The sequence below is a fragment of the Lacerta agilis genome, chromosome 1 (assembly GCF_009819535.1).
Source record: "Lacerta agilis isolate rLacAgi1 chromosome 1, rLacAgi1.pri, whole genome shotgun sequence".
NCBI lineage: Eukaryota > Metazoa > Chordata > Lepidosauria > Squamata > Lacertidae > Lacerta > Lacerta agilis.
Window position 1 is genome coordinate 63,032,682 of NC_046312.1, and position 21,064 is coordinate 63,053,745.

The 21,064-nt window shown below is 42.5% G+C and overlaps 1 protein-coding gene across 1 annotated transcript in view; it reads right to left on the bottom strand.

The window, feature by feature from the left end:
- WT1 (WT1 transcription factor) overlaps positions 1 to 21,064 on the bottom strand; it is a 63,794-nt gene that overhangs the window by 22,002 nt on the left and 20,728 nt on the right. Inside the window, 2 exon segments of the mRNA XM_033151565.1 lie at positions 765 to 867; positions 18,425 to 18,502. Coding sequence (XP_033007456.1) covers positions 765 to 867; positions 18,425 to 18,502 — 181 coding nt within the window.

Sequence of the window (21,064 nt, forward strand, 5' to 3'; positions counted from 1 at the left end):
TAAGACTTTACCAAATATGATGGAGTGGCAAAACTTGATGTTAGAATACTTTGAGTTAGCGATAAACACTGGAAGGGTAAGAGAGCAGACTAAACAAAAAGTCCAAATTGAATGGAAGCTATTTGAGGAATACCTGGAGAATAATGGTATTAGGAGCTCCTTAATAGCAGAAATAGACTGAACCAGATGATAAATCAAGTAAGAGGTAATAAAGAGACAAAAAAGAACAAAAAGAAAAATTTACAACTGTGCGATAAATATAGACAATGAACAGCAGAAACAGCGAGTTTAGTTGGAAGTCTTTTTATTTAACATCGAAATGTTTTAATTTGTGGAAATTATGTTATAATTTTTTGTTTTTGATGTTTGTATCGGATTATTATGTTTGATAAGAATGTAAATAATTATATCTTTCTTTTTATTTTATTTTTTTCTCTTTTTCTATCCTTATTCTTCCCTTTTTTCTTTTCTTCCTTTTCTTTTCTTCGTCTAAGTGGTGCTTTGTTGTATCTATAGTATGTTTTGTTGTATGTTGTGATATTTGTTTTATGTATGTATGTTTTTTTAAAAGAATAAAGTTTATTAAAAAAAAAAAAAAAAAGGAAGGGAGAGAATCCTGTCATGCTCAGCTCCTGCTGGCGAGCTCCCTATGGGCATCTGAAACCACTGGCCCAATCCAGTTCTTAACTTAAAAGCAGCAGTTTCCAATGACATCCTGGATATCCATTTAGAATTGTACATTTTCTGAAATATACTGTACTTACCTGTATTCCTCTAAAGACTCCATGGGTGTGTATTCTATACTGGGCCCCACAGCTGTATAACATAGGGCCTGCATGGTTATCACTTTCATATCCTGTTGCATGGCTGAAAATAAAGAGAGGCTAAAGGTAGGAAATTAACTATACTCTGTTGATGAAGTATTAGCGACACACCTTCATTCAATCCGAAAACAACTAAATAGACCAAGGAAACGTAATGGAAACTTAGTGATTCTGTTTCAAACATAGGTTTCAAAGACAGAGCATAAGATTTGCCTAGTAGTGCTTTAAATTTTGATTACTTAAAAAAAAAATAGTACAGATAGGGGTGGGGGAACACAGAGAAGCAAAAGTTAATGCAGTAGATATGTGCAAGTTATTTATCAGTAAAATGCCAAGTTGGCTATTGCTAATATCTTTGGAATGAGCAAAATGCCTCAGGTTTCACATTAAGTGCAGTGGGTTTTTGTCAGCACCTCATGACTCAGATATAACCAGATAGGACTGAGAAAGTGATGACATTTACAAGAACAGCAGTGGTGCAGCCACAGGATAGGATTACAAATCAGAGTCCTAACTATTTAACCCACATATCAGCTTGGAAGATGTACTGTAGCTTAACCTTTAGTAAAATCAACAAACAAGGAAATCGTTACCTTGTGGAAATCAATGATCCCCCTCTGTGCAGCAAGGATGCAACCCAAACATTTCCCATGAAGTATTTAGGACTTTCAATTTAAGGCTAAAAATAAGTGAACTTCATCCTGCAACATTTAACTTTCTATAAATATAAACCTGTATTTACCAAACTTCTGATAGCTGAGACAAACAATTTTATCCTAAAATGAAACTGGAGAACCATTTTAGTCTTACACTTGAAGAAAAACATTTACTTTTAAGTCGTGTAAGAGTTAAGAATTACACGACACACATCCCTTGACTTCTGCATAAGTCATTGATCTCAGTGTGCTTCCTAAATGGAAATTCAATGGAACTTACTCCCAGGTAACTGTGCAAGACTGAAAATATGTGCGACAATCCTATGCCTGCTTGTTTAGAAGTATATTTCATTGTGTCTTTCTCTCTAGTAAGTATGTTTTAAGGACTGTAGCCTCAGGTAGTATGTTTATTATGGCACAGCACACAGAATGGAAATTACTGGCATAGATGGAGATCTTTTTTGGGGGGGGGACCATTTGTGCTCAGAACTCTTCTTTACCTTGAAGCTAGGTTACTTGCCCATGGGCAAACTTCTGGGGAATGCATGTCAGTTGTGGGAGCGGTCAAAGTGAATGTGGTTAGACACACGCACACACACACACACACACACACACACACACACACACCACTATATATCCTCCTTCCAGGCAAGCAAGAATTATTATCACATTTCAAGGGGACATTCCAGCCATATGTAGTGGCAGATGCAGAGCATGGCTGTTGAGGGTCATGGCCAGTGGGCGAATGTCCTGTATAGAGTCCTGAGGGCTAGAAGGTCCCATTCACCTCCTAGGCCTAAAATGCTCCACCCCTGGTATAATCCAAGGAACCCTCTCCAAATATCACATCCTATTATAATGACCCAGCACAAACAACATGGAAAAGGAAAGAGGCATGAATAAAAAATGGATTCTCTAATCTACAGAGCAATAAGAAACTGTAGATTTTATCCTCATCAGTCAGTCTTTAAGGGAAAAAAAACAAATATTATAGAATCATAGAATTGTAAAGTTGGGAGGGACCCTGAGGGTCATCTAATGCAACTCCCTGCAATGCAGGAATCCTGCCCACAGCCATCCCTGGGTGGGCTCAAACCACCAACCTTTTGGTTAATAGCCACATACACTAAACCATAGCACCACAGGAGGACCCCAAGATGTATGTATTCAATAAAATTTCCACTGCTGTTCCTAAGTAAAAGAACATCCATGTGTCTTTGTGCATTATGTAAGTATGGATGAATATATTATTATTATTACTATTTAGTATTACCTATAAAGTTGCCCTTCAATAAAAATTTCCTGGGTGGCTTACAAGCAAGACGTTATTTTAAAAAATAATAAAAGACAAAAAACTATATTTGCAACAGCAACAGCATAAATAGTTTGTAGCCAACTAAGTCCTACTCAGAATTAGACCCATTGATACACTGTAATAAATTTAAGTCCATTGGTTTCAATTAGTCTACTCGGAGTATGTATTATTTTGATACGACCCACAGCCTGGATTGTACTGCGACAGCCCACAACAGCCTAGAGCAGTATAAAACACAACTGCCAATTCAAACAGTTTGAACACCTTGTTTCAAGTGCTAAAAAAAGATGCATTCACAACCGAGAAACAAAAAATACCCCAAAAATGTTAAGCAAGCATTATATATTTCTCTGTTTAGAAGACCAGGAAATCCTTGATCCTTGGGACAGAAGAAATGTAAAATGATTGAGCATAATAGTATATAGTATGTCCAAGGCTATTTAAATGTATATCTTATATAATAAAATGTGTGATGAAAAACAGAGCCGCTCTGAAGAATCATGACAACCTTGTTTTTCAAAAATCACAAAAAGATATCTGAAAAGTACGAATCCTTGAATTACTTCCTTCCACAACCTTTATTTTGTTGCACTAGCATTGTTCGTAAGATGGATAAACTAGAGCCCCAGGTTAATAAAGATGTACTAAGCTTTTTCTAGGGAACCCAGAGTCAAGTTAGCAAACATCAGCATAAAATATGAAAACTGAGTGATTCATCACCATCAACCCTGGATGTTTTTTAAACAGTTGGGGGGAAGTGGGGGGAGATTACACAGAACAGATACCACATTAAGCCATAACTTAATAGCAGTTCAAGAAAGAGATCAGGATTTTAGCATGGAGAAGCAGCCAAAAATGTGAGGCGCAGGAAATATGCCACTTTCATTTAGGGAAATAATGAAATGATGTTCAATGTGACTGATTATTTAGAACAATTGTAATCATAGCACTGAAAAATAATACACTGCTGCTTTCTTTGGTAATAATGCTACTACCAAACAGATGCATTATGAAGATTATTTACATTTTTTTAAAAAGAAAACGTAAAACTCTGTTGAGGCATTCTCATTGCCCAAGCAAGGCCAGTGCCACAGTCTAGAACAGAATAAAAAATTAAAAATTTTCTTCCAGTAGCACCTTAAAGACCAACTAAGTTTGTTCTTGCTATGAGCTTTCATGTGCATGCACACTTCTTCAGATACAGAGTTAGGTACTCTTAAGCCCATTGCTTTCAGTGAGCTCCACTATTAAATTAGCTTCTCCATTTCCCCCTTCTTGCTTTGGCCCCCAACACCTTGCAAAACCACCTCTGCAATGCCCAAAGAACACCTCTACTGGGGACGGGGAGTTGGGAATGGGGTTCTGCTCATGCATATCCTGATCCGCTCCTGTTGCTTATTGCAGTCTTTGCCTTTTGAGTTCTAATTTGAATTATATTCAGGCTTGGAAACAGCACCAGGCAGCTCCCAGAAAATTTTATGATGGCAGGTACTGTACTTGACATTTGCTGGGAGTCAGTGTTCTGGAAATCCTTTTAACGTGCTGATCATATTGGGAAGTCACCAATTTGAAGAAGAAAAGAACCAAAACCTCTTTTTTTGCAAGTGGAACTACCATAGCCATGAAAAAAGTAGTAGATGACAGAAATGTAGTCGGGTCATTAGTGTTTAAACTACATACCATGGGAGAAAGTAATTGTCAAAGATTGGCAGTGTTGTATAGATTTAATACACCTCTCCTTTTTTGACTTAGATTGAATAGGATCTTTTTTAAGGACCAGCTTTTTTTCAGAAGCCATGCCAGGCTATGATGGGATAGGGAGGAGGTGAGAAAGCCCTGTTGTAAACAAAGAACACTGCATGCATTTCCATGCCAGTAAAATCAGGGTAAAGAAAAGGTGGTATGCATCTGTGAACATGTGTTACTTCAGCATGACCTATTTGCACCTCGCAATCAGCCAGCTCGCAATCCCAGGGAGTATCAACCCGGTCGCAAGCATCAGCCTCAGAATCTGCTTCTAACCAATCTAATTCGGTTGTAGTTCAGTCTTCCCCAGGTGTTCCTAGCTGCTTTCGGGAGACCCAGTCCGAAGAGACCGCTTCCCAGGAGAGAGTGCTGTCCGAAACATCCGAGGAGGAGGAGGAGCAGGAGCAAGTTTCCGCTACAGCTGTTCGCCCAGAGCCTTCCGCAGCTTCTCCAGCTTTCACAGCTACTCCCCTTACAGGATCTTCAACTGCGGTTAATCTGCAGGAACGCGGCTCGGTAACTACAACCGTCCAGTCAGGGCCTTCTACCTCAGCATCTACTCAGGAGGCAACGACCTCGACCTCGGTCCAGCAAGAGCAAGGTCAGGACGGGAAGGGGAGGAAGAGGTCTAAGAAGAGTGCTCACAAGAAGGCTAAAAAGTGTAAGCACTCGGAGACCGAGGATGAGTCAGGTACGTCTTCCGATTCAGATAGTGATGCGTCTATGGAAGGCTATTGGGGGGAGGGTGAAGAATTGGTTGGTCTTCCTTTGTGGGCCCACGAAAGGAGGGCCAATTCACATAGGAAAACCTTTAACGGCACTCTGGAGTGGAAGGGGGGGTCCTTAGTACCGGAAGTAAAAACCTCCACCTTTGTGTCATCCGATGTGATTCTGGGCAATCACCTAACGAATAAGAAGAGAACAAAAATATTGAATGGGGATTACGTTGATATCTTCACCCTCCTCCCTCCGGTTAAGGTCACCGCCAAGGGAGAAAAGAGGAGGACTTACGGGAGGCGGAGGTACAGGGAGCCCAGGGTGGAGAGAACGTTCGAAAATTGGTTAGATGGATTTCAGATTTTCATGGGTGTGGTTGTTGCTGCTTACCCTAAGAGGGCCATGCACCTCCTGGCTTATTTGTCCCATATAAGAAAAGCGCGGGCTAAGGCGGGGGAAGCGGCGGCTCTAACATACGATGAGGCATTTCGTAGAAATGCGTCACTCCTGGCTACCACGCGTTGGGACCTAGTCGACCAGAATTACTGGAATGAGCATGTAGGCCCTTACATGGATAAGAAGCAACCAGACCCATATAAATCGGTAAAGACGGAATACAAAAAGGAAGCCCATCTGCAGGTATGCTGGGAGTACAATAAGGGGTGGTGTAAAAGACCCGTCTGTAAATTCGCCCATCAGTGCGACAGGTGCTGGGGCAATCACCCCTCCACTTCTTGTTACAAGGGCAAGCAGTCCTTTCGTGGGGGTAGGGGTGGCGGCCACGCAGGTACCAGAAGTGCTTCTGGACCATCCCAGGCCTCAGGTTCCAATCGCCAGTAACCCCTCCCTAGACCTAGCCTTCTCCCCTATAAAACTCACCCCCTTAAAATCACTTCTTTCAAACTATCCCAATAGGGAAGCAGCTAAGTATTTATGGGAAGGGTTTTCTCAGGGTTTTAGGATCCCAGTTGCACATCCCCCAACCTCTCGGAACCCGCTAAATCAAAAGGCTGTGAGGGAAATGCCTGACGTCGCGCTAAAGAAAATTAATAAAGAGATTTTGGCACATAGAATAGCCGGTCCATTCTCCGTCCCCCCCCTGCACGACTTACACATATCTCCCCTGGGTATAGTTCCAAAGAAAGCACCAGGAGAGTACCGCCTAATACACAATCTATCACACCCAAAGGGGCTTTCGGTCAATGATGGAATTCCCCATGAGTTGTGCTCAGTAAAGTATGCTTCTTTTGATCAAGCCATTAAGCTAATTCGCACATTTGGCAAAGGGGCCTTGTTGGCGAAATGCGACATAGAGTCCGCCTTTCGCCTTTTACCGGTTCACCCTCAGGACTTCAAGTGGCTAGGCTTTAAGTTCAAAGAAGCATACTTTGTTGACAAAGCCATGCCAATGGGCTGCTCAGTAGCCTGTTCAGCTTTTGAGGCCTTCAGCACCTTCTTGGAATGGGCTCTGCGCTTCAGAACCGGTCTAGAGGGGGTCACTCATTACCTGGATGACTTCCTGTTCATGGCTAGCGCCAATAGTGGGGATTGCGCCTTCCTTTTAAGGGCTTTTGCATCATTATCCGAGGAACTGGGCGTCCCATTAGCCAAAGATAAGACCGAGGGCCCTGTCTCCACCATCACTTACCTCGGAATAGAGTTGGACACCATCGCCCAGACATCCCGATTGCCACAAGAAAAACTTACAGCTCTAAAAAAGTTAATACAGGAGCTCCTTCCACTGAGGAAAGTCACCCTAAAGCAGATACAATCCCTATTAGGTCATTTGAATTTCGCCTGCCGAGTGGTTGCCCCAGGTCGCCCCTTTTGCGCAAGATTGGCCAGGCTATCCGCCGGCCTCAAAAAACCTCATCACAGGGTGCGCCTTAATAAAGGGGTGAAGGCTGATCTTCAAAACTGGTTGCAATTCCTAGACGGTTTTAATGGGGTTTCCCTGTGGCAAGATACAATCAGGCTAAGGACTGACTTCCAAGTACAATCCGACGCGGCAGGTTCATTGGGGTTTGGCGTTTACTTCCGAGGGAAATGGTGCGCCCAACCTTGGCCAGCGCACTGGAAGGGCAAACCGATCACGCGCGATCTCACTTTCCTCGAGTTTTTTCCAATTGTAGTGGCAGTACATCTGTGGGCCAGCGAACTTAGGAATCACCAGGTATGCTTTTGGACTGACAACCAGGCCGTGGTGGGTGTTCTCTCTAGGCAATCGTCACGCTCTCCTAGGGTTTCAGCGCTGCTGCGCTCCTTTGTGCTGACTTGCCTGAAACTAAACATCCGCTTCAGCGCCAGATTTATTCCAGGGTTAAATAACGATATTGCGGACGCTTTATCTCGTTTGCAGATGGACCGCTTCCGCTTATTGGCACCGGAGGCGCAGCAATTACCGGAGCCTTTCCCGGAATACCTCTGGAGCCTTGGGAGTGTGACGTCCTGAAGGGAGTATCTGCTTCAGTCGCCCCCTCCACTCTTAAGTCGTATAAAAAAGCATGGGCTGATTTTATTAATTTCCGGGCGAAGGCGTCGGGCATAGGTCCGGTCGCACCCCCGAACGAGCGGGAGGTCTTGCAATACCTATCACACTTGTGGAGGCTGGGTCGAGCCGCCAGAACTCTTAACATCCAGTCTGCGGCTATATCTTTCTTTAGCAAAACACTTTTCTCGATCGACCCTTGTGCTGACTTTGTGGTGAGGAAGGCTCTCGAGGGTTGGCGCAGGCTGCAGCCATCAAAATTGGATGACAGGCAACCCATCACATTTGACATATTGTCACAAATACATGCGCAGTTAAGAAAAATTTGCTGGTCAAAATTTGAGGCTCGATTATTTTCTGCGGCCTATTCGATTACATTCTTCGGAGCTCTCAGAATCGGCGAGGTGGTATGGGAGGACCAAACTAATCGGGGTATCAGGCTAGAGGACCTAAAAATATCTCCTTCAGAAATTTTGATCCTAATTCGACAGTCTAAAACAGATCAGAAGGGGTCCGGAGCTTGGATGCGCCTACAAGCCACGGGGCTAAAGGGCCCGTGTCCAGTAAAGGACACTCGCCGCTTCCTGCAGCTCAGACCACCCTCTCCGGGCCCACTACTTATACATCACGATGGCTCAACACTGACGCGCCTGCAATTTACAAGGGTGATGCGCAAGGCAGTCGCAGCTTGTGGTCTTCCCCCTGCAAAGTTCGCTGCACACTCCTTTCGTATCGGTGCAGCTACAACGGCTATGCACATGGGTTTATCAGTGGAGAGGATAAAAGACTTGGGGCGCTGGAAGTCTAAAGCATACAAGGGCTATTTACGTAACACCAAGTGACCTCTTGCCCACTTAGGTAGCCTATTTCAACTTACACGCTTAATCTGATTGCACAGTTTTCTCAGTACCTCTCTTGTCACCTCTTCCAGGTAGCCATCGCGTACGAATTTGGTTAGTGGGCCACAGCATCGTGCACTGGGCCAGAGACCGGGCCTTTCACCGCGGCTTGGGTCGCAACCTCGGGCTCCCTGCGCAGGTGGACATCACTTGGCTGACTAGGAGGGGGATGCGTTGGGACGAGTTCCTCCCTACAGTGCAAGCTAGAGCTGCAGCGCACGGCCCACCTGACGCCTTGGTGGTGCAATTGGGTGAAAATGATTTGGCATATCGGAAAGGCGTGGACCTACAATGGCAAATATTCTCGGACTTTGATGGACTGTTGGTCGCTTATCCAAATTTGACCATTTTCTGGTCTTCGCTGCTGGAGCGGAGTGTTTGGCGAGATTGCAGTTGCCCGGTTGCGGTGAACAGAGCCAGAAAGCTGCTGGATAAGGCGGTGGCCCGCCGCGTGGTCGCAATGAGGGGTCGGGTCATCTCTCACCCCGCTATAAAGTTCAATGAGACTGCTTTGTACAGGAATGATGGTGTACACCTTTCTGACGCAGGAAACGATGTGTGGCTAGCGGACGTTATATTAGATATAAGACAATGGTTGCAGAGTAATTAGTTATTGGTTTCGGAGGTGAGGGTATTGGCGGCGAGCCAAATGTTTTGGCTCGATTGGCGGTTAGGCATTGGATAAGGTCAGGAAGGTCAGGATGTGGGGGGGGAGGACGGGCCAGCACCTCCCCCAAGCGCTGAAGGGTACTTCGTAAAGGAGTCCGGGGGGCGTGTCCGTGTCCGAAGCCGTGGCTGGTGAGGGCCTAAGGCACGCCCCGGATCGGTGATCACGGGGTGTGTCCTTAGCTGATGTGCAGCAGCAAGGGCTCACCCCAACAGTGGTTAACCCTTCCTGGACTGCCAGCACGACGTACTGGAGTCGGATATAGTCTAGTTAGATCCAATGCCTAATGCCAATACCGCTCAACAACCGGAACCAATAAAGTTGTGGCCTTTCATTCTCCATTTAACCTTACTTTATGGTGTCTTGTGTCGTTATTTCACGGGAGGGATCGGGATATCGACATGCAAAGCCCCTTCCGCCCTTAGAAAGGAGGGGGGGTTGCAGTGTAGCACGAGCCCTACACGTGCTCAGGGGATGCCTGCATCCCCTGCCGCGATTGGGCGAGCTCTGGGTGCGGTGCCCAGCTGGCTGGCCAACCGGCTCAGCCGGCTAGGGCGTGCCCACCGCATTTAAGTGGGCACGCAGCCAGAGCTCGCCCTCTTTCACCTGGGCTCCCCAACTCTCCAGCTTTCCCTTCCCACCCTCCCCTTTTTTAGGTTAGGTATTTTATTGACCTTGCTATGGATCATGATTGGTCGCCGTTGAGGGGCCAGGTAGGAATTTTTCCACCTGGCAAATTGGCTCCGCCTTGTGGTTTTTTCGCCTACCTCGTAGCAACTCGTCACAACTTTGGTTTGGCGGTTAGGCATTGGATAAGGTCAGGAAGGTCAGGATGTGGGGGGGGAGGACGGGCCAGCACCTCCCCCAAGCGCTGAAGGGTACTTCGTAAAGGAGTCCGGGGGGCGTGTCCGTGTCCGAAGCCGTGGCTGGTGAGGGCCTAAGGCACGCCCCGGATCGGTGATCACGGGGTGTGTCCTTAGCTGATGTGCAGCAGCAAGGGCTCACCCCAACAGTGGTTAACCCTTCCTGGACTGCCAGCACGACGTACTGGAGTCGGATATAGTCTAGTTAGATCCAATGCCTAATGCCAATACCGCTCAACAACCGGAACCAATAAAGTTGTGGCCTTTCATTCTCCATTTAACCTTACTTTATGGTGTCTTGTGTCGTTATTTCACGGGAGGGATCGGGATATCGACATGCAAATAGCAGTTCAAGAAAGAGATCAGGATTTTAGCATGGAGAAGCAGCCAAAAATGTGAGGCGCAGGAAATATGCCACTTTCATTTAGGGAAATAATGAAATGATGTTCAATGTGACTGATTATTTAGAACAATTGTAATCATAGCACTGAAAAATAATACACTGCTGCTTTCTTTGGTAATAATGCTACTACCAAACAGATGCATTATGAAGATTATTTACATTTTTTTAAAAAGAAAACGTAAAACTCTGTTGAGGCATTCTCATTGCCCAAGCAAGGCCAGTGCCACAGTCTAGAACAGAATAAAAAATTAAAAATTTTCTTCCAGTAGCACCTTAAAGACCAACTAAGTTTGTTCTTGCTATGAGCTTTCATGTGCATGCACACTTCTTCAGATACAGAGTTAGGTACTCTTAAGCCCATTGCTTTCAGTGAGCTCCACTATTAAATTAGCTTCTCCATTTCCCCCTTCTTGCTTTGGCCCCCAACACCTTGCAAAACCACCTCTGCAATGCCCAAAGAACACCTCTACTGGGGACGGGGAGTTGGGAATGGGGTTCTGCTCATGCATATCCTGATCCGCTCCTGTTGCTTATTGCAGTCTTTGCCTTTTGAGTTCTAATTTGAATTATATTCAGGCTTGGAAACAGCACCAGGCAGCTCCCAGAAAATTTTATGATGGCAGGTACTGTACTTGACATTTGCTGGGAGTCAGTGTTCTGGAAATCCTTTTAACGTGCTGATCATATTGGGAAGTCACCAATTTGAAGAAGAAAAGAACCAAAACCTCTTTTTTTGCAAGTGGAACTACCATAGCCATGAAAAAAGTAGTAGATGACAGAAATGTAGTCGGGTCATTAGTGTTTAAACTACATACCATGGGAGAAAGTAATTGTCAAAGATTGGCAGTGTTGTATAGATTTAATACACCTCTCCTTTTTTGACTTAGATTGAATAGGATCTTTTTTAAGGACCAGCTTTTTTTCAGAAGCCATGCCAGGCTATGATGGGATAGGGAGGAGGTGAGAAAGCCCTGTTGTAAACAAAGAACACTGCATGCATTTCCATGCCAGTAAAATCAGGGTAAAGAAAAGGTGGTATGCATCTGTGAACATGTGTTACTTCAGCGTGACCTATTTGGAAAGAGTGTGAAACGTTGCTGATAAGCCCTCGTGTGTTCTGGTTTATGATTAATATACGACTTGGAACCTCTGCAGTTATTTAAATATAGTTTATTGTATATTGCTTTGGGTTGTTGTTGTTTTTTAAAAGAAAATCCATAGCCCCACTTGACGGCTGGGGAAGGGGTAGGCTGGCACAGTCACCTCTCCACCAGCAGAGAGGAGTGGTGCTGGGTGGGGAGGCAGGTTCTGCCACAGTGGAAGCTCTGAGCTTCGTCCCGGTGGGCAGAATCCAGCAGAAAACCCCCAACAGGGCATGAGTGGGGTCAGGGACTGAGGGCACCAGAAAGTTTGGATCAGCTAGATTCAAGCCTCCTCCCAATATGCTATCCTGGAGCTGACACACCAAAAAACAAACAAACCCACTACCGCCTGCCCCTTTCTGCCTGGCCAGCAGGAGGCAACCGGAGAGGCAGCAGTAAATTTGCCACTCCACACCTCCCTAGTCCCTTGTTAGAATTGCTCTGCCCACACGGCATTTATAAAAACTAGAAATCTCAGCAGTAGAAATATAACAACTTATTCACAAAGCAAGGAATCCTAGCTTCTACTTTTTGTGTGCATGTAGCATAAAAGAGGGTTGCTTAAAGTGGTAGATTACCAGATAAATTATGGAAAAGAAGCAGTAGATGAACCTCCCTTAGAATAACGTATCATTTCCTTCTGTAGTTCTTTGTTATTATTCCCACTGCTGTTCATTGACTGTTACACCGCTGGCAAGGGCTCGGCTTTTGTTTTTAATTGTATCTAGAATATCATGCACTTCATAAATAATAAGTCATCACCATAATTTTAAATGCATTTTTGGCAAACACAAAATGAACGGTTTGGTTTAATTGCAATTTAATTTTAGGGTCATGTGAATTAATTATATTTGGAGTGTATTGCTTTAGTAAGAAAAAGAATTTATCACCCACCTTTCACCAGCAGGTCTGAGGGTAGGTTTGGACAAATTAAGAATCAGTATCAAAAACAGTTAAATGTAGCTGTGATTCCTGCATTGCAGTGAGTTGGACTACATGATCCTTTGGATCCCTTCTAACTCTGGTTCTATGAAATCACAGTCTCAAGAGCAGGGTTAGGTTCCTGAAAAACACATCTCATTTGTGCATGTGTGATTTTACCAAATGTCATATACATCACTTGATCTGTGTTTAAGGTTTACTCACAACAGAGTACATAAACTTGCTATTATTTCAGTGTCACCAATGCAGTGCCCACAGACACCAGCATGCCTGCTAGTACTTCCTATGGTGAAGGGTCTCAGAATATATCTATATATTTATACAGTGTTTTACCAAATTTATAAACCTCTTCACAGATTGAGGCCATCAAAGCAGTGTGCAACACAATAAAAAGTAAGATCAATCCAAATTCTAAAAACAATTTAAACTATTTCTGCAAACTCTATAGATGTACAATTAATTTTTCACAAATGACTGGATCACAACTCAGGGAAACATCTTCCGTAGGCACCTAAACACTTGACAGCTGTCTCATAATTAATTCCAGAGGTCTTGAGCTGCAACACTAAAAGCCCAGTTTCTAAGTGGACTTCCAGGGCAGGTGATACTCTCAGCAGCACCGAATCTGAGAAGTGCAGTTGCTGGACAGGGATATAGCAGTGGTGTGTGTGTGTGGCTTAGGTAAGTTGTTTATGGTTCAAAAATACATGATAACATGTTAGCTCTTCCTGCCCAGTTCCTGTTTGCACAAGCTCAGACTCTTCTACACTGAACATACCCCATTAAACATATCCACACTTCCCTGGATTCCAGCATCGGACATACACCTTCCCATTTGTTTTGAACAGAAGAGAGTTGCAAAGAGCTCCTCTCTCTGAGTGAGTGTGGCAGTGGCTGAACTGGTTACCTTTCCCACTAATTAATGGGGTTGCTGACAGGTGGGTGATATGCCCGCACCATTTTATGTTCCCATCTCCTTTTCTGCTCTTTTAGATGTGGTTGCGCCTCCACAGTATCTACTGTGTGTTGTGCCACAACCATGGAACCATTTTGTGTTGCATCACACCTCACTGGCAGCTGTTTTATGACTGGTGCCCATGGCACTTCCTCAAAATTCCAAGTGGGGCCCAAAGCTTGGTGACCCTTGAAGAGAGCTGTTCAAAGGACAGTGATTCCAACTACAAATGTGCACACAGCAATGATGGATGTAGTAGCCCTTTCAGAAAATCATCAATCGTACTAAAACCAAGTGTTTGACAAATTGGGGCCTAAATCCAGCAACATCTACCCCTTCTGGAAGGCTGTTCCAGAAGCTAAATATGGAGATGATTTCTGTGTACACCACCCATCATTGTGTGCTCTTAGGGCTATGCCTATGTCCAATCACATATGCCCCCAAGCAGAATCTGCTATGGTACATTAAAAAAACCAACAACAACCATTTCTCAGATTTGGAAAGCCTTTTCAATTATTTTGTTGCAGTATAGTTCGGGAAGAAAACATTAACTGAATCACATATGAAAATGACAGCAAGTATATAAAGGCTATAATCTGTGAAGAGATATATAGAAGTCACACATTTCAATGCAAAGAAGGATGCCAATATTCATTAAGTTCTTCAAGAAGGAGGGAAACATCTGAAACACTAAACTCCTGGGAATCCCTTATGAACAGCCCATGTATTTTAAAGATGTAAATCTTAGGAAGAGTAGCTTATGTTCATGGCAACTGAAACTGAAGGCGCTGTGTTTTGTAACTCTCTCAGCCAAAGAAGACAGATAACTATTTTGGCTCATATTACCAACGATGAGGCTATGTCTAGCTCTGATTTTCCACAGATTCTACAATCTTGGCCTATACCAAAACATTTAAATTGACTTTACCATAGATCGTTCATCATGATTCCATCTTCTCTTTGCTTTTTCCTCCTAAACAATCCAGGTCGTACCACTGCTAAAAGTCTGCACTTATGGATGTGTAGAATGCCATTTATTGTCTACTTTATTCTACTTTCAATATTTCTGTTTAAGCCAGGGGGTTTCCTCCTCCACCACCACTCAGATCCCTAAAGAGTAACCTCTTCCTTGCTTTAATTACTTGGATCTCAGACAAAGTTTATATGCTTCTCCACTTTGCAGTGAAGAGACAAAACATCATATCTAAAGAGGAAATTGCAGACAATGAAGGAGAAAAGTCTGAAGTGGCCTCCCAAAAAAAGGCAGAAGTGGTTATTTAAAAAATCAAAACCATGTAATGTGATGGATTGTTGAAAAACTGGGTATTCTTTCCGTTTTCTCTCTCCTGAGTTACCGTACATGCCAGATGTCAACCATTGGCCTCAGTTCATTACCATGTTACCGTTGCATTTTATGTTACTATTTAATGTGAATTTTATCCTGCACAATTTTTTTTTGCAATGTAACAAGTACCATATCTGAATGGGATGCAAGAGTACATTATTGTTGTTGTTGTTGTTGATTATTTGTATCCTGCATTTTTGCCTGACAGGGGCTCATGCAAGTCTGCAAACACATTACATGGGTCATACAATAACATTCGCCAAGGAAGTAGCTTAAGAATCCTTTAATCAGTTGGAGGTATGTGCTGTTGATATTATTCCCATCTGTGCTCAAAGTATCCAGCAGAGATGGGGAAACTGTGGTCTCCCAGATGTTGGGTTTGCACTTCCATCAGCCCCAGCCAGTACCGGTGGTCAGGGATTATGGCATTTGTGGTTCAATAACATCTGGAGGGTCATGGGTTCCCAAGCCCTGCAACAGAGGATATAACAGTTTGCTACATCCTAGGAGTAGGGCTTATTTGTTTTTATAAGCTTACCAGGATGAATAAGGAGCACCATTAACTTCCGTTTATTTGCAACAGATTGCAACCATACCGCTGAGATAACTACAGGTTTCGGTTTTCAGTCATCTTAGTGTGACTTTATATGTAGCACTTTCCATATAATATATGACACATTTTCTCAGCGCTGCCATAGCAACATAAACAATGTGCTCCATTATACTGTTCTCACTGTAAATTCTCTTACTGGCCCAATTTTATTTCCTTTCTTTTTTAAGGGGGGGGGACTCCTGATGTCCAACACACAGAAAATGAGCTGAAATAGGAAAAGTGTTGTTTTTTAATTGCTAGCATGTGCAATGCTGAATCATTTAAAACAAGTAGCACTGAATAAGAGTGCTATCTAATAATGCTACCTCCCCATAATTAGATGGTGTACATTTTGGTTAAGATTTCCAGTGACATGTTAGGATATCTCTTGCACTATAGGTTAATCCATTTCTGTTTAGTGTCATGTCAAACTCACATTACTTACACTCTATCTTTATTTAGTTTTCAGCTCATTCCAGGGCTTCTGTATAATAAGTACATAGTATGTCTGCACATGCTGGATTTTTTTTGGGGGGGGGAGACCTGGATGAGCAGCTACTTTTTCTTCATGTCTCCCTTCCCACTATTTTTTTTTTTAAGAAAGAATCTCTTGACAATAATTGATTATGTGTGGATGGGGAATGCTCAGATCTAATTTTTCATCCTTCTGTTAGGGCTTGGTTTCAACAAATATACAAAGCATAGTCAGGAAAAACTAATTCAAAACCTCAAATGAGAGGGAGCGGAGGAATTCCAGCAGAGAGAAATGTGCACTTAACTCACATTGGTCTCAATGAGACTAAGTGAGCCTAACTCTTCCAGCTGCAGCTAGGCTGTTTGAACTGTGGGATTTCAGTCCACAAATAAATATTGTTTTAAGATAGGATAAGGAAATTTGCTCTTCTTCAAACCAAAATTATTTTCAACATGCTAACTCCAGAAGGATCCAACTATTTCCGATTAGTTAATTAATACTGATCCACCTTTTTAAAAATAAAATAAAATACTGCAGCTTTACTCTCAGAAGATGCAACACCTTGCCAGAAAAAAACAATTACATATAAATGAAAAGAAAGCAATTATAATTATTTAAAATACAGTGGAACATTTCTTTAATATATTTGTGAAAATGCATTTTCTTATTTTCTCTCAAATGTTGATTTCAAATCTACACACCAGATACAAATAACATTTCTAACTCACACAGTCGAAAGGTTCTACCCCACCAAACATGCTAGCCAACATTAAATTCTATGAGTTGTCCTCAGACTGCTATACTTAAAATGACCTTCATCTCCCCACTTTGTTCAAACTTCAGGAAAGAAAGGAGTGCACTGTCCATAACAGCCCCCATATCCTGCCTGCAGCCTCATCAAATATCTTTAGTAGCATGTGGCTCCTTCAAGAAGGACTTCCTGCTTCCAGGGTAACAGGAAACAATTTCTGGGCAAGCAGTGGCCAGACTGGAGCCCACTCCCTACAGGTGGGAGAGAACAACAGTCCGGTCCATAGGGAGGAAGCTAAGGAAAATGGGAGGGACAGCGGAAAAGCAAAGGCAAAGGATGTAAGATCTATGAGAATTCAAGGTAATAAAAGGACGCGAGAGATGGAAAAAGTATAAAGAAATGGAGAGGAAGATTAAAATAAGACATTTGGAAAGGGATGGAGAAAAGGAAAGCGTGGGCTGTGGCATTGTTACTGTCAGGAGCCACTGTGGCTGGAACCGGGAGTCACTGTGGCTTTGACCTGCAATCTGTTGCTCTTTTTGTGAGCGAGCAAGCAAGGCCACAGACTAAAACCATCTCCAGGCCCACAGTCTCAAGCTCCAGAGTGACACAGACCATCCAAGCAGACCACTGGTCTCTTCTGACCTGGCAAAGCTGTAAAAGCTTCCAGATGAAGCTTAGGGTTTCCACTCTTTGAGGCCAGTTGACAGAAAATTAAATGGCCAAACAAGGTTTTCCCCACCTATCCACCTTCTGTTATGTATCATAAGTGAATAAAATCCTGTTGTATTGGACCCTGCCTCCACATCCTTTCCAAACTGATGAACTTTAGCACTTGGGTCCATTCCAAACCCAGAGAACTCAATTTTCCAACCCCAGGCACCACCCAGACCCCAACATCTGGTATCCTTGGTCAGACTTGGCAATAGTCACCTTGGCCTTTTCTATGTGGTTACTATGCCCAAATCTTATTTTCTGTCTGCTGGCCCTGGTCCTAGGTACTCTCCATCTCACCAACTCTCTCCAACACAGCCCTGCAGTTTTGGGAGGGTTGGATGCAGTAGGCACAGATTTTGATCAGGTCCGTTTATTGAGTTATTCCAAAGAGCTGCAAATTTATTCGAAGTGTATGGTTTTGTTAAGAAATGCTGGTGAAAAATAGTGCAGTCATATATGTTCTTACCTGAGAGTAAGTTCAACTGAACTCAATGGGACTTACTTTTGAGTAGACATAAATAAGATTTCACTGTACATCAATGGACACTGGAAATCCACAAGATTACACCAGTGTAAGTGAAAGCATGATTATCAGAAGTGCTTATGACTGCACCATATTTTTTTCAGATGTTATAAAATGAATGCAATCCGTACCTATAATGTGTTATATAAAAGATTCTAGCTCATAACAAATTAGATAATATTGCTCTCTTGTGCCCTTTAACTGCTTAACACGCTCAAGAAAAATATGGTTTTATTGAGCATTTCAAAATCTAACACACACAAACATAACAGCCAGGATGTCAGTGATAAATATCCACATGCCAAGAAGTTTAATATTTTGATAAGTCCTTTTTTTAAAAAAATTATTACATAATTCTGCAATATAAGATTGATTTAAAAACAAAACAAAAACATAAACCTTACCCCTTAAGTTGAGATCCCAAGTTCATTTGATTCCATGTCATGCATTCAAGCTGTGAGGTCATTTGGTATAAATTGTCACTGTTATAAAAATATTTAAAGTTAGAACTAAAGTTATGTGATCCAGTTCAAATAATTTGTTTTAAGTGAGAAGCAATATTCTTATTTTCTTCTTTTAAAAAAAAACATTTCAAAAATAAAGGTAAACCAGTTTAAAGCAATTTATTGTTTTGCCAACATGGTGCTTATCTGTAAGGCTGAATTAAAAAGTAAGAAATATAAAAAAGAAGAGAATATCAGAGGAGAATATATCATACTACTTTCAGGGTGGCATTCAGCTAAGTTTTATTTAGAACAGACTCACTGAACATAATGAACAAGTTAAGGTCACTAATTTCAGTGGGTCTACTCAGAGTAACACTTAGCTAAATACTTCCCTTATAGTGTTTTTAAAATGTCCATAAAATATGCTATAACGAAATTAGTTCTGCAAAAAAGAAAAACATTACATGCAATTAAATTACAGTATTTATAGACCCATAACAGCAATTTCTTGCTTTCGGGGAGCTGGGGTGGAATTCAGCATCATGCTCTTTTGATCTGAAGTCCCCTCTCCTTCCCCAATGTGATGTTCTGGGGGTTCTCCAGGATCCCACCTCATCAACTTTTAGGGGCGTTGGGGTATGGAGGAGGAGGAGAAGAAGAAGGAAATCCCTATAATGCAAGCAGAAGTCCTTCTGTAGGGCTTCTGCTGATGGGGCTCGTTAGCTCAGTTCCACCTATATATTTTTACTCTTCAATGAAGACTGAAATACAGTGGTACCTCGACTTACGAATTACTCGACATACAAATTTTTCGACTTACAAATGAAAAAAGTGCCCACACACCTATGAATTTTTCGACATCCAAAGGACATCCATTGGAGGTTTTAGATGCGGTTTACTCGACTTACGAATTTTAGATGTGGTTTACTTGACTTACGAATTTTTCCGAATTTTTCGTTTCCAATGCATTCCTATGGGGAAATCGCTTTTTTCGACTTACGAATTTTTCGACCTACGAATGTGCATTCGGAACAGATTAAATTCATAAGTCGAGGTACCACTGTAGTTAATTAACTGAAACAGCTATAGGGATAGGTGATTAATATTGCTTCATAAAGTAACTTGACTCCAGGTTTTTTAAAAAACAAACAAAAAAAACCCATAAGAGCCAGAACTTCAAACTGGGCTCCACCATGTGTGGACAAGCTATGAAGTTTGTGAACACAAATGCTTTTTCTTGTTTCACTTTTATTATAATTAAAACATTCTTAGACAACATCATCTTAATGTTATTAATATAATATCCGGTGACTATTCTTTGAGCATTGATGTGGGCAAAAGGTGGTATGTAAATGTTTCTATTTTTAAAAAAGGAGAACTAAAATAGCTGCAAGACCAATTGCATGATTGTCATTGGACACTTCCACCCCATAACAGCAGGTTAGTACTGTAGTGATCCAAGCAAATACTTACTACACATAGGTGCCAACTCCCTGGGGCCCTGGGTGCCCAAGCACCCACAATATTACTCACGAAGGGGCCGCACACCTACAAATTTCGGTTCTAGGTTCATGCACGCTGCGTGGGCACCTACAGCCCCAAGTACCCAAGAGTTGCAGGGCCAAGCTGGTGCTCCTGTTACTGCATAGTTCTTTCAGAGGACTAATTATTACACGGAAATGCTCCCATTTCCTTGGAGCTCTTAGGAGAAAAGTACTGATGTACAAACAGCTAAGATCAACTTTCTTACAAGTTGCTAAAGGAACCTTCTATGATTCTCACTCATAGGGGTAAGACAACATAAAGCCCCAGGGCCATATCGGGCACCCCAAGGCTTTCTTGCAGCCTGCACATAGCCCTGCTCTGCTACGAGACATCCATTTGCCCTGTTCTTTGTTATCAGAAAACATTATTCTGGGGGAAGTATTGGTATGCTGGCCATTCACTGTGAATTTTGAGGTACAGATAGATAGAGGTAGAGATAGATACACACAAACAAACACACACACACACACACACACCCCACTATAAATCACCAAACCTTTCTAAATTTAATTAGAACTAATTTGACGCAAATATATATATTTTATAGAAGAGTTTTCTCTTAAGATTTTGCTGGACCACTTTTAATATACACCCTTAGAAGCAAAGAAATAAAGTTAAATGACTTCAGCTGCGAAGTATGCATAATATCATTTGTCATTACCGCTGAATGCTATTATTCATGAGAGTGTCTAAACTGCTATTATGTGACTACAATGTCCTGCATATCAGCTCAGAAATTGTTAAGACTCTCCTGCAGTTTCCCCATTTGCAACAGCATCTCGTGCTGGTCTGTGCCACTACATTTTGCAATTCCATGAATTCTTCCTGTAATGCTGATGTAATTAATTCCTCCAGGGCCCTGATTTTTATTAGAAGCGCCAGACCTCTGCATTTACAGCAGGAGATTTTCCTTTAACTTTATTTCATTTGACAGTTCATTTATAAGGGCCTCCTCCACAAGATCTCCTTTTTTCCCCTTCATTTGCTTTTTCATCAAGTAATACACTTACTCATCTTGTCACCAGTAGAAAGCCACTCAGGTTGCCAGGCCCA